Here is a 14,432-nt window from a genome sequence, read left to right as displayed (position 1 = left end):
TCCTCCTCTCTTATCTCCTGTGGAGTCTGTCCTTCAGTCTAGGACGTAACATAGCACTGAGCCACATTCAAATCAAAATACACCCACATCAACCTTTATCATTAACTGTTTGTATTACTGAAGTAGTTAGCATCAAATATACAGTAATTACAGACATCATTATGATTTTTTTTCATGATGATCTCTGTTATCTTACAATTATAGGGTCATTAGCCCTTATCTTACTTATTGTCTTTGATATTTTCTAAACTATTTATACCTTTATAGTTATTTTACAATTACAGTATTTTGTCATGTATCTTAAGTTTTTCATCACTGTGCTGCAGAAAATTGAACAACATGAATTTGCTGCTGTCAGACTGCATCAGAAGGACACTGATGAGCAGCGAAATGTGAGCTCATTATAAATAAATAGACTAAATAAGCAAGATGCCAGACGCAGAAACTGATTTAATATTAAAGTCTAATATCAAACACAGTGTCTCAATTCAAGGTCCAAATACAATATATATATATATATATATATATATATATATATATATATATATATATATATATATAAAATATAAATCCAGTGTTTCAAGTGTTTATAAATCCTTTGGCTGAGCTTTCACTTTAACAGTTGCCTGGAGACGTGGTCACTTGAGGGTTACAAGCACCATGGCAGAGGAGTGAACCTGAGACACAGCAGTGCATATCTGAACCACAAAGCAGTTTCCAGCAGAACAAAGGAGGTGCTTTTTATTCATAAGAATGGAGAACCTGCAAGGCTTTCACTGGTTGTGCTCTGCATTAGTGTTTAGATGGGCTTACTTCACATTTAGCTTTGTTGCACCCAGAGAAACCCCACTGTCCAATTCATCAACCCGGGAGGCTTTTGAAAGGGAAATTAATTAGCTGGGTCAGACTGACCTGTGTCAAAGGAGACAAGGACTTACTCAGGAGTTCAGAAAGGGAAAAGAAGAATTAAAAAATGTCATAATTATATTCTTAAAAGCTCAGTTTTAATAATTTAATCTAAAAGTGCTGTCAAAGTGATTGATTGATTGCATGTTAGTTAGTCCAGTGTAAGAAATCATAGTTGCAAAGTTGAAAGGAAAAAACACTGTTCATGGAAAGCTTTTGTGAATGAGCTGGCTTTCATGCTTGGTACCTGTGAATAGCTGGTATGCCCTGTTTAAAGATACTGGCCACACATCTAGGGGTGGATGTGTTGGTCTTGCTCTGAAATTAGCAACAGAAGCTACAATGACCTCTTCCCCCCACCCCCGAAAAAGCAGCAAATCAAAAATCAATCAAAAAAAATGTAACATTGACTATTTACGAAACTTTCAATTTCGAAATTCATATTGCAATGAATAGAAAAAAACAAAACCCTTTCATAAAAAGGATATTCTGACACCCACACATGTACATCCGCACACTCGCAGACATTTGCTGAAAGCTCTCTGAAAGTTCTTTTGTAGATCCCAACAATGTGTCCCTTGTTCGAAGCTTATTTATTCCACTTCCATGTAATTTTGAGTAGGACAAGCTAGTGAAAATGCTGAGGAAAACAGGCACCAGAATGATGGGAAGCCCTATGCTGTCTGGAGGATGTGTCATTCTGGAAATATGTCCATTAGCTGCATTTAAATCATGCAAGCCTACAGATTTCAGCAGTCTTGCAGATGTTTGTTATTATGCAATGCATCACGTGTCTCTCTCTCTCGCTGTAGTTCCAGGCAGATTTTGACATGTTTATTCCTCTCCAACTGCTCTACTGTGGTTTCTCTCTGACGTGTCATCTGCTGGCAGGTGTTCAGAAATGTGCTGTATGTGCTTCTGAATTACACAGCCCGGATCACTGTGCAGCGAGGACCAAGGAACGGGGCACAAACATGAAAGAGGGAAGTGTTGTTTCTCCCATGTGGAAAGTGTTGCTGGTGGGGATGTGCGTGCTGCTGCTCCTGAGCACGGCAGGTTTAGTGTTTCTGCTGTTTCGGCAGAAAGAGTTGGCAGATGAGCTGTTTAGGCTGGAGTCCCAGATGCAGGAGCTGACAGAGAGCTGCAGGTTGCGGACGGGAATCCTGCCCATCGACCCCGGAGAGGCCCGAGAGTTCAGGAAGCTCCACCGCCGCAGGAGAAACCAGGAAGAAGATCCAATGCAAAGCGAAGATCAGAAGGATATGCTGATGCTCATGACATACTCTATGGTTCCTGTAAGACATCAGCATGCTTGGATGTTTCTGTAGGACTGTGAATACTAATGCTAAAAGTTGTTTACTCTATTATGACAAAAACTGAATTTTTTTATTTTTCCACAGTTTGGTGTCTTTAATACGATCACGTGAGGCATCTCCTTGCAATCTAAGAAATCCAGGAGTCTGTTGTAACCATTAACAAATTTCTAGTCTTGAGTGCTTCCTGGAAAAGTACTTTGTGCTGTGAAGAGTGACTGCTCCTCCCTCGGCTCCACTTTCTTCCACTACAAAACTGGCATTTCTTCAAAGCCGTGCTACTGTATATTTTGTGAGGGAGCCGGGGGCAGTATCATTGTTTTTATTAACAATTAATCTTCATTTTCAGTTTGTTTCATCTAAAGCCTAAAGATTAAAAGAACAGCAGACATTTAAGAAGTGAGAAAATTTTAGGGAATTTTAGTTGTTGCTGTTGTTATACTCTAACTGCTTCAGCTCTGTTAACGAGAATGATTCTTTTGCTGGATTTTGGGAATAAACACTGAACATGGCAAAAGATTAAAATATAGACCTTTAGAAAACACCCTGTCCTTTCTGTGTTAACAGGGCCTAACTCAAATGGCCCTATATGTGGTTAACTTACACCTAAATCAAAACTTTCCTCATGCCTGTCTTTTTCTTTATTTCAGGTCAAAGCCTTCACAGACATGTGCAGGAGCTCCAAAGGAATTTGTTTAACAGGTGCACATCATAAAAACATGCATCTCCACTGTTTTCATTTGCGTATTTACTGCCCATAGTTGTTGTTGTTGTTTTTTTTTAAATATGTGAATTGTTTTTTTCTTTCCAGGCCCACCTGGACCCCCAGGTAAAAACTGAAATTTAAATTTACTGAGTAAATTTACTCAAATTATGCTAAATTCCTACTGCATTACAAAGTGTTTTTGTTCTGTCAGGTAAACCTGGTTCACCTGGACCCCCAGGTCCACCGGGGCCAGAGGGGAGACGAGGTAGAAAAGGTGAGAACTTTTATATGTCTAAGAAATCTGAGAACCCATCTCCTCTCCCATTCAGCGAAAAGCTGTATGAAAACAACCAAATTTGCAGAACAGAAGCTTCTCGTGCATTTCAAACAGTCTTTCATTGTTCCTGCTGTGATTGCACAACACGAGCATCCCACTCACTGTCTGCAAGAAACTTGTATTTAGCTGCCACATAGCTGTTTACTGCAGTGGGATAAGTGTTTGCTGCACTGATTAGCACTGATTAGCCCAAATTATAGTATTTTTGTTGTTTTGAAACTGAAAATTGCAGTGTGGGCAATGTTTTTTTTTTTTTTTTTTTAACTTTCACTCATTCACTGTATCTTTTTACCAACTCTGCATGGCTTAAACTCTGAGATTAATCTGAGATTCTGAAGAAATTTAGGTTTTTGAACTAACATGAAGCTCTTGATGAATACTCAGGGAGCCTGACATTACCTTAAAAGACTGTTAACTGTTATTGGTTCCTTTTCCTTCCTTCAACTCTTCAGTCTTTTTGTGATGTGTTAAATTTATGCTAAGTAGGGCTAATCCTTACTTCTCTTTTCTAAACTGAGTAGCTTTTGTCATTTTTCAGGCCTGCTTCCAGAACAAAATAACTGGGTGTGCATCAAATGTTAATGAGGGTAATCTCTGCCCATACAGCTCACTAGGGCTACCTGAAAACCCCAGTGTTCTAATTTCCATCAAAAAACACACCTTTAATATGTCTTGTGTCCTGTTTCCCTTCACTCACTCCCAAACCAGTCATGGCAGAGGCTGCCACTCCCCGGTAGTAGTTTTTCTTTCCCACTGTCCCCAAGTGCTTGCTCATATCACCTGATTTTTGTGGCTTTTTCTCTGTTATTGTAGCATCTTTACCTTACAATATAAAGCACCTTTATTGTGGTCGTTGGTTGTTGTGGTTTAATACGATAAAAATAAAATGTAACTGAACTGAATACATTTGAGGCATCACAAGTCATTACTAAGGTTAAAACAGTCTTATATGAACAGTTAATAGGGTAGCCCACATCACAGCATTCCTTTTTCTTTTATTGTTTTTGTTACTTCTGTGCCAGACTTCTGTACTTACCATACACCTTATAACAGGATGCAGCTGTTCTAAAACTCTGCAGCAAGAGTACTTACAGGGAGTAGAGAGAGGTGATATTTCTGTCATAATAAGGCCCTTTCATTTGTTTCCTGTTAAATCTAGAACCGAATTGCAGTCCTGCTTAATCACACTCTGACACATGTTATAGATCTCATGGTACCATATTCTGTAGATAGCACCAGAGGGCAGACTTACTTCTGATCCTCACATTTTCAGCATTTCAGTGGGAGGCAGAGCCTTCAGATATCATGCTGCTCTCATTTGAAACCAGCTCCCAGTTTGGGTTTGTGAGGCAGACACCATCTCTACTTTTAAGATTAGTTTTAAAACGGTCATTTTTGATAAAGCCTGTAGTTAGGGCTGAATCAGGTGACCCTGAACCATCACTTAGTTATGCTGCTGCGTCAGAGGAACCTCCCATGACGCATCGAGCACCTTTCCTCTACTCTTCTCTCTTTTACTCCACAGACTTCAAAGGGCCATGAACATTGCATGCCATTACCTCCCTGTGCTTTCAGCAGAGGTCTCTGGCTCTGGAGCTGAACATTTCTGACTCAGCCAACCTTCTTTGTTTTAATTGTCTCCTTGACCTATTTTCTCCTCTCTCCCTTTAACCCAACCAGTCAAGGCTGATGTGTGCTCTTCATAAGTGTGGCCCAGGCTGATCTTTCTTCATGTTAAAGTCACTCACCTCATATTTATGCATCCAGTGATATTTATGAAAGTGGCAATAACTGATAACAGCTTCTTTGGCTGGTAACATTCAAAATGAATATAGAATCAGAGCCCCCACCCACCCACCACGTGAAGTCTTAGCCTTACAGTGTAAAAATACTCTGAGATGACTTATGTTTTGACTTTTCACTATATAAATATAATTGGGTTAATATTAAAGAGTCTATATTAGCAGTATTGTTAATTTGGTCTGTTCTGCACATCATATTTTTAATCATCTGTGTACATAAAGGTCTTCCTGGTCCACCTGGTCCACCCTGCTCCACCTGTTGTTCCAGTGACATGAAAAACAAGATTACTGAAGGAAGTAGTCGTCAAATTTACGCATGGAGAGGTAGGAATAATGCCACAATGAGCCAGTGGACCAAGGACCGCAAACATGATATGAGAAGCTGTGTGATTATTAAAAAAACAGTGTTGGCTGACCTGAAGAGTGTTCAGTTGCTTTTGTTCACTCTATATTCGATTTCAGTAGTAGTTAAAAATCACTTGTTTATCCACTATGATATTAAGCAGTGTAACATTCACAGTTCTAGTTGTTTTACCACAAAGTAAAATCTTTTCACGTCTCTCCTCACTAATCAGACTGGTCAAAGGCATGATTAATGCCGAGATTTTAAAAGCACAGAAGCCATTCTCCTACAGAAACAAGATTTAAGACTGTTATTTAGATTTTAATTTAAACTCTTTGATTGTCTGGATTTGTCTCTATTTTATTTAGTCTCTTAGTTTCAGTCATGTTGATCTTAAAGATAAGTTCCCAACACACTGGTCATAGAGGTGTCCATTAGCCTGATCGACAACTGTTCATCCATTCATCCATCTTCTGATTGTTTAGAGTTAGAGTCAGAGTCAGGGTGATCACTGATGATGACTTAGACCTCACAGGGTTAAAATTAATAGCTAATAAAACAACACAGAAAACAACAAGTTGCAAAGTATATATGTATGTCTGTATGGGTGGATGTTATGGATGGTGTGTGCTTCGTAACTGCTCTGAGATAAGGGTAGCAATTTATGTCTCTTTTTTTCTTCTTCACAGAATCACCGACACCACGTCCAGCTGATAACACAACTAATGTTTTGAATGTTAGTGGCACAAATATAAAATTAGGTTAGTTACCACTCTGAGCGATAAGAAGTCTTGTTTGGCAGACGAATATTTGACTAAGAAAAAGCATCAAACTCAACATCTTTTATTTCCTAGATTTTGGTTCTTTTTATCCAAACCACAGTCAAGACGCCTTCAACAATACCAAAGAAGAAAATGTCACAGAGGTCCCAGCAGGTGAGAGGTCCCAATCATCAGCAGGTGAGAAGTGCTGAACTTCAACAACAGTCAGCGCAGCCACAATCATTTGTTTTTTGTGTCACAACTGAAAATGCTGCAGAATTGTAAATGTCCTCTTTTTCCCTCCAGGCCTGCTGAGTGTAGCCTTAGACAACAACAGCGACTCCTTCAGAAATGTTACTGTTACTACAGTGGAAAGTGGTAAGAAAATGTCTGCTGTGCTTGCTATCAGTATTGCCACATCACTTCAGAACACAAATAAAAATGGTTGAATAATTGCATTTCCCACTCAGTTAAACCTTAAATGCGATCTTTTGTGCTTATTTCCATTTTGGCTCAAAAGGATTTGAAACTTTGGCCACATATACAGTATAATAGTGTATCTGGATTCATTTAAAACATTTATGGTTATGCTGATCATGTTTCTTTTCTGCAGACTGGATATCACCTCACCCAGATTACCAAAGTGACAACCTGACTGAAATCGACCCAGAAAATGTTACAGAAGCACCAATGAATTTATTAGCAGGTTAATATTGGTACTCATTCATTGTACACACAAATCTTATTTCACACTATACTCATTGTACTGGATTTCCTCTTTGATTCCACGGTGTTACCAACACCAGGTGAGCCGCATGATGCTGGAAAAGCTCTCTCTGATGAAACTTTAGACACATATTTGAAAGCTGGTAAGAAACCATTTGAGTGTCAGAGTGTCTCTGCTAAGATATTTAAGAGACGGCTGAATGTTTTAGAACTGACGTTAACAAATTCATTTATATTTCTGCAAACGATACATTTACGATCACCTAATAACTGGAGACACAAAAACTGGTGAATTATGTGATTTTAAATTACACACGATATGACATAAAGATCGCTTGCTGTTTGTAATAAACCAGCAAGTTTCTTCTACAATTATGATAAATTGTGTGTCCAATCATCCAGTGACATCTTCTACGTTCCTTCTGCAGAATCACCAACAGCACATCCATCTGAAAACCTCATAGATGCTTTGAATGTCTCTGACCCTGAGAAACTGGACAATAAGACAGAATCAGGTAAATGATCAAAAAAACTAAATTTGAATATATGAAAAATGTATTTAAACCACACAGTTTAAACCCCCCCCCCCCCCCAAAAAAAACCCAAAAAAACCCCATTCTAGACCGTTCACCGTTTTATGAAGATTACAGCTACAGCACAGCAATTCTTAGAAACCCTGAAGTCATCACAGAGGCAGCAGGAAAATTAACAGGTATTAAACTCTAAAACATCCTCTTTCTGTCACTTTAGAAGTGCTTTCACTGTATAGACCCCAGTGATGCAGATCTAAACAGTGCTGCATTTAAGGGCAGCAGAACTGTCAGTGAACAACAGTAAAAACTGGTGTGTTTTAAAAATGCTCCTGTTGTGAGTGTACGGGCTCATACTTGGTTTGATTAGTTTTACTGGCTGCAGATACTTTATTCGTTCACAATCATTCACAAGCTGACGTTACAACTGACTAACAGACTGTGCACTAATATCTTTTAAATGTCTTTGAATACTTACCTTAGTTATATAGTATTATATTATCACTTCATATTTTTAATCCATACTTATTTTACTTCATTTGCTTTCAGATTGTTTTTTAACACTTGTTTTTAATCCTAATGTGATCATACTGTATTCTATGTTATTGAGCTCTATTTATTTAAGCAACTTAATCATGTCTGCAGTGTTTAACTTGATTTTAACTTCTATGAAAAAAGATTTTTCCAATTTTGGGATTAAAATAAACTGCAAATTAAATTTTTCCTAAGAATGAAAAACTGTTTAAAATACTTGCAGCAGAGTATGAAGTTGAGCTCCAAATTGAAGCAATTAACTATTCGAATATATAATTTTTCTAATGTGTGGACCAACTTCTCTTTCTTACTGAAGAATCACCAACAGATGGTCCAGCTGCAAACACCTAGTGATGGGTCGTTCGCGAACGAAATGGCTCTTAGAGCCGGCTCTTTGACGTGAACGACGCGAGCCGGCTCCTTATCGCGAGCCGTCACGTGGTTTTTTTTTTTTTTCTTTCTCTCAGCCTCTCTCTCGCACTTTTTTTCCGTTTCACTCTGCACGCGAGCCTTGTGCTTTACGCTGGGCAGAGGGGGGAGGGGCGGTAGTTACACTCAGTAGCACAGGAACAGAGCCAGAGAGAGAGAAAGAGAGGCAGGGACAACAACATTAGAAAGGTATAGTAATCATCCACAACTATTTTCGGTTGCAGATGATAAAGGATTGAGAAAGTTTATTCATGCAGGTCCATATGACAGAGAATATGCATGTTCTTTTAGTTTTCATATTATAATTTATATTTAATTGTGTTGTGGTTTGCAGTGTTTTGTGTTCTTTTCACTTTAAATTTGTGAAAGGAAAAAGCTGAAAATGTAAATAGTTAAAACTTGAAATGTGAATAGTTGATTTTTGTATTAGATGATTTATTTATTACATTTTATGTGGAGTGAATAAATAAAAGTATATTTACGGTGGCCCCTAGAGACAAAGCACATACAAACTTCAAATCACGTACGAACTCTGAAGCATGTACAAACTCCAAAACACGTAAAAACACGTACAAACTCCAAAACACGTAAAAACTCCAAAACACGTAAAAACATGTACAAACTCCGAAGCACGTAAAAACTCAGAAGCATATAAAAACTCAGAAGCACATAAAAACTCAAAACACGTACAAAAGAACAACAGAAGTGCTCCAGGATGCTGGGCGCAGTGTTGAGCCTTTGTTATCTTGTGGCTACACAAGCCAGCAAGTACCAATGACCGGATTTGGTGTGTGGTAATAACAGGTAAATGAACTTTTTTTTAAATTATTTGAATATATATATGAGTGCCTGTGTATAAATACACAAACAATACACACATGCTTTCAATTGTGTAATTTAAGTGATCTAGTAGCTCTGCTTTGGAAGTTCAGTTCATGCTAGAAATGTGTTTTGGAGTTTGTACGTGTTTTGTCTCTAGGGGCCACCGCATATATTTATATATAAACATATATAAATAAAACCACTTGTTTTTACGTTAGTAATTCCTTTTGTGCATAATTTTATATTATTGTTAATAATAAATTAATTAAAGCAACAAAACAACCTGAAGAGCCGGGAAAGAGCCGAAGGAGCCGGCTCTTTTTAGTGAGCCCAACCGAAAGAGCCGGATCTCTAAAAAGAGCCGGAAATCCCATCACTACAAACACCAGAGGAGGTATGAACATTTGTAACCCTTCTGACACAAAAATCCAACACAAAAAATTCACCAGGACTGATTAATGACAACATTTTAATTCCTCTAGACACAAAACCATTTATGAACAACTTTAATGATGCCAACACTGAAAATGTTACAAATGGACCAGTACAATTATTACCAGGTAATAAACCTTGTGCTTTGAGTTATTAACTGCATGTCCTCCTCTTGTTGTGCTTGGTATGCAAAGAAGACGTGTTGAACTTTGTTGTCTTCTTTTCACAGCTCCACCTGATGCAGATTTAAACAGTGACTCCTCTAATGGCAGCGAGACCTTCATTAAAGCAACTCTGAAAACTGGTAAATTCAAGCTGTTTAAAGTTCAGTGCTGTTTTATGTTTCTGTAGTAAATGTTTTGGGGTGGTAAGAGCTTTATCTCTTAAACATCATTAATTATGAAAATATATAGTTTAGGCTTTTTATTTTTTTTATCTCATGAACAGTGAGATTTAACCAGGAGTGAGAAACCAATTTTTATATATTACTTGTATACAAATCTAATGTGTGCAGCAGAAATTGTAGTTACATCTTGTGTTTCTTCCTGAAGAATCACCAACAGCGTATCCTCTTCAGAAAGCCACCACAGATGCTTTGAATGTCTCTGAATCTGAGAAACATCTGAGCATGAAAGTGAAAACTGGTAAATCAACCAAGACTGCAAAGGCAAACATAAGTTTGAATATATTAAAAAACAAAATTCAACCTAATACTTATTTTTTAAAATCATAGAACCAGTAACATTTGATGACGATGAAAGCCAGGGGACCTTGAATGACACAGAAACTAAAGGACCAGTAATGCTGTTAACAGGTATGAAATCATTGCTTTGGATTATGAAATATCCTATTTGACTTTGGTTATTATTTATATAAAATTCTTGAACTTTATCATTTCACTCTAATCTTGAATAAATATCCAAAATGATGCCTGAGCTGCTGACAAAATCAGGAGCTATGCTGACTCAAGGTTCAATATTTAACTAAACCTTAAATATCTTAACTTTTTACATTTAGTGACAAGAAGCTCAAGCTTATAAGGACTGGTTGATTCTAGTTGGTGTGCCAGCTCTTCTAGTAAAAGTTTTCTTTCTTTTTGTAGAATCACCAACAGAACATTCACCAGAAAAATCCAGAGGTGCTTTGAATGTTTCAGATGCAACAACAGAACTTGGTAAACCTCAGATGAGACAAACCTTAGTCTGACTACATGAAGAGAAAATGCTAAAGCCATTTTTTTCTTTAAATTTTCCAGAGTCCTTAAATTTTGATCAAAATGACAGCCAGGGCTCCTGGAATGATACAGACACTGCAAATGTCACAGAGGGGCCAGTAAGAGTATTAATAGGTAGGAAATCATATGCTTTGAATGGTTAAGTTACTTCTTTCATAATAAAAGTTCTGAATGTGGCTCCAATTTCACTCTGCAGCCCCACGTGATGCCAACATAAAGAGTGATACATTTAATGGCAGGAGAACCATCATTAAAACAAGCACAATAACAGGTAAAAAACTGCCATACTGTATCTGATTCTGGTTATACTGTTTATACGTGTACTAACTCACTTGTATCTTTGTATCTGCAGTAACACCAACTCCACATCCAGCTGAAAACACCAGAGATGCTTTTACTGTTCCTGGTTCTAAAAAGGATGCAGATAAAACAATAGAACCTGGTAAAACATTAAGACACTAGAGATAAACTGAAGTCTAAATATATGAAAAAAAGAGAAAAAAAAAACAAGAGAGTAAGCACTCTACTTTGTTTTCTAGAGCTAAAAGAGGCTGATAAAGATGTTGCCTTCAATGTTGCTATACGAAATGCTACAGAGGCATCAGTGACACGATTTATAGGTAAGACTAACACACTCGTTACTCTCATAGCGTTATTTATTTATATGGAATATTTCATCCTATTTATATTGGAGTCTTGATTTTTGCTGGAACATTTGGATGGTATGGTTAAAATTTTACGTAAACACCATGTGACAGCATGGATTTTTGGGCCCCTAAGTACAAGTTAAACATCATTAAAGACCGTGGCCTACCCGCGTATTGATCCTGATCATGTCCATGTGCTTATGACCACAGTGTACACGTCTTCTGAATGGCTGCTTCTAGCAAACTGGTTAATTGACATGACTCCTCAAATGGGCTCCACATTCACCAGAACTCAATCCAATGGAGCACCTCTGGGATATGTTGGGTGGGAGGTTCACATTATGGATATGCAGCTGACAAATTTGCAGCAACTGTGTGTTGCTATCATATCAATATGGACCAAAATCTCTGAGTGTTGTTTACAATACCTTGTTGAATCTATGCCAAAAAAATCAAAGGTGTGAAGGAAAAAGAGGGCCCAACCTGGTGCCAGTATGTGCCTAATATGGTGTTTTTGAAACTATAATATCATTAGAATCTCTATACACTCTTTCATTTTTTTTTTTCAATTTAAAGGTTCACTTTCTGAAGAACTGGATAAAAACAGAGACACTTTCAATAACAGTGGAAACGTCAATGATAAACCCATGACAACTGGTGAGGAATTGCCACGTGTCCCATTTTGACCTCAATACTGACACTTCACTTCACACCTCACACAAAAATACAAAGTAATGATCACTTGCTATGACTCAAACATCATTAATATTTACATTAAAAATGATCTTTCATTTTTTTTTCAGATTCTTCAAATAAGCTCTGGTCTGATAATAAGATCAGTGTGACCACCGGTGACAAATCAACAGAAAGTGGTTAGAGACTTGCTAATTAAGCTTCAAATCATGCCATTATCTAATTACCTTCTACTGTATAGTTTACTGAAATACAAAAGTGTGTGTGTGTGTGCTTTTTTTTGTTTAGAGTGTATTATTAAAAACATAAAATGCTCAGAGAAGCCCACTGAAATGGAAAGCACCTATGGAGCCTGGATGTCAGACGCGTCGCAGCTGGATGAAGATCAGTACTGGGTAGCCGATCATTTTTCAGGTGACTTACACAACATCCATGAATTCTCACTTCATAACAGACTTTTGAGAGTTATTTGATTGGATTTAACGCAAGAACTTTTTGTCACCAGGTCGACATTTGTGGGAATATCAGGACCTTTCAACATCGCAAAACACTAAAAACACTATAGACACCAAGAGGTACTACCAGGGGTGTGGCCATGTTGTTTATAAAGGATCATTTTACTACCACAACGGCGGAAAAAACAGACTTATAAAGTAAGTGCTGCACCATCTGCAACTGTCTTGAGGTGTTTGATGCCTGCAACATTTATTTAATGGTCAATATTTTAAATTTTTACAGATTTGGTCTGAAAACGAAGAGAACGCAGATTCTGACCATGCCAGACACCAGATATCACAACCTGACTTATCTTTTTCGAAACTCAAAGACATACTTCAAGTTTGCTGTGGATGAAAGTGGACTGTGGGTCATCTTTGCCTCAAACGCAGATGACAGCACACTGGTCGCAAAGCTCGACGATGACACATTCTCTATAGAGTCTGTCATAAACACCACCTACCCGACAGCTAAAGCAGGAAATGCTTTCATTGTGTGTGGGGTGCTGTATTTCACAGATGACAAAGACAGAAGGGTGACATATGCCTATGATTTAAAGAAAGAGAGTCCTGTGGATGCAGGTTTTGACATAAGATCAGGTAATGGAATCTTAGCTATGCTGTCGTACTATCCCAAGAAAAAGATTTTGTACGTGTGGGACAACAAAAGTGTGAATACCTGCAGAGTTAAATTCAAAAAGACCTAAAAATAAATAATCAAACTCTATGACATCATGCAGTTGGCTTCACAAGGCATTGTATGATTTAGTTTTGTCACAATATACAGGTAAATAATTGCGCAATTTTTTAAAATTTTTTTTATTTTTTTTGTGTCCCGTTTGGATCTTTAGCCATCAGAATTGTTGTCTTAAGGCCAAGAAAGATGCCAAGCGGATTTATTTTACCAAGTGGATCATCATGGCCTTGCCATATTGGTCCATTTGATTGACCTTTATTATAATTATGAATTTATTTTATTTTCAGTTGCTACAAAGCGCAATTTTTCTTGATGTGTGCTTTTCAGTTTAATTTGTTTGTGAAAAACAACAAAAAACCAAGGATGAATAGTATTCATAGCAACGTATATTTTTGTATTTTTCTGTAGACAGACTTCTGTACTGAAAGTCTTATAATCCGGTCAAATAAAAGGTGTGTGATACCTCTTTAATAATAATCAGGTTCTGCTGTGTCAACGTGATATTTAGCATTTTTCACTTCTCTCGAGAGCCTGCCTTAATGAGTATGTGCATGTGATAAAGCTATCTGAATACATGATGGTGGTGTACAGGTGGTGGTGGACGGCAGAAGCTCACAAGCCAAGTTTTGTCCAGGAGCCTTAAGAGATGACACACTGGAACAGCTTTTACAGCTAACTGTGCAGCTGGGTTGAGACATTTGAAATCAGACTTTAAATGTAAATTTATATGAGTCGTTTTTGTTTGCATGTCTTACTTTGTACAACTGACTGGGAGAAAAGTTGTAACCTTACACATACACTCATTGGCTACTTTTATAGGTACAATTTGCTAGTACCGGGCTGGACCTCCTTTTGCTTTTAGAACTGCCTTAATTACCATACAAATGTTGCAGTATAAACTGAGAACCATTCAATCAGGTAATGTTTTTTCAGATCTTCTGTTGTCCAATTTTGGTGAGCATTTGTGAATTCAATGTAGCTTTGGTTTCCTGTTCTTAGCTGACAGGAGATGCAGTCTTGAGTGTT

General features: G+C 37.6%; 1 protein-coding gene across 2 annotated transcripts; it reads left to right on the top strand.

The window, feature by feature from the left end:
- Window positions 1–650: 650 nt before the first annotated feature.
- LOC146569835 (uncharacterized) lies at window positions 651–13,883 on the top strand. Of its 2 annotated transcripts, XM_085282457.1 has the most exons (26): window positions 651–2,201; window positions 2,870–2,921; window positions 3,031–3,048; window positions 3,137–3,199; window positions 5,287–5,388; window positions 6,097–6,168; window positions 6,262–6,366; window positions 6,475–6,546; window positions 6,782–6,874; window positions 7,323–7,409; window positions 7,517–7,606; window positions 9,481–9,603; window positions 9,692–9,769; window positions 9,871–9,945; window positions 10,193–10,285; window positions 10,375–10,455; window positions 10,744–10,815; window positions 10,897–10,989; window positions 11,072–11,146; window positions 11,228–11,317; window positions 11,415–11,495; window positions 12,099–12,179; window positions 12,326–12,394; window positions 12,504–12,629; window positions 12,721–12,868; window positions 12,954–13,883. In XM_085282457.1, the coding sequence occupies exons 1-26, from the start codon at window positions 1,737–1,739 to the stop codon at window positions 13,414–13,416; spliced, it is 2,967 nt and encodes a 988-aa protein (XP_085138583.1). In that variant the 5' UTR covers window positions 651–1,736; the 3' UTR covers window positions 13,417–13,883. The 2 variants fall into 2 exon arrangements, with proteins under 2 accessions (XP_085138583.1, XP_085138584.1); XM_085282458.1 differs by lacking the exon at window positions 7,517–7,606 and having other exon boundaries at window positions 653–2,201.
- Window positions 13,884–14,432: the final 549 nt, after the last annotated feature.

Source organism: Mchenga conophoros, linkage group LG7, assembly GCF_057382185.1.
Source record: "Mchenga conophoros isolate Kocher_MC1m ecotype Shallow Benthic linkage group LG7, M_conophoros_male_GT1.1, whole genome shotgun sequence".
Classification (NCBI taxonomy): Eukaryota; Metazoa; Chordata; class Actinopteri; order Cichliformes; family Cichlidae; genus Mchenga; species Mchenga conophoros.
Note: the sequence above shows the minus strand (reverse complement) of the source record. Positions and strands in the feature narration are given on the sequence as shown.

Excerpts from the sequence above, each read along its gene's own strand:
- LOC146569835 (XM_085282457.1), top strand. The coding sequence starts at position 1,737 with ATGTTTATTCCTCTCCAACTGCTCTACTGTGGTTTCTCTCTGACGTGT. Across the intron at positions 10,816-10,896 it reads AGATGCAACAACAGAACTTG|AGTCCTTAAATTTTGATCAA; the intron begins GTAAACCTCAGA and ends TAAATTTTCCAG. Across the intron at positions 12,180-12,325 it reads TGATAAACCCATGACAACTG|ATTCTTCAAATAAGCTCTGG; the intron begins GTGAGGAATTGC and ends TTTTTTTTTCAG.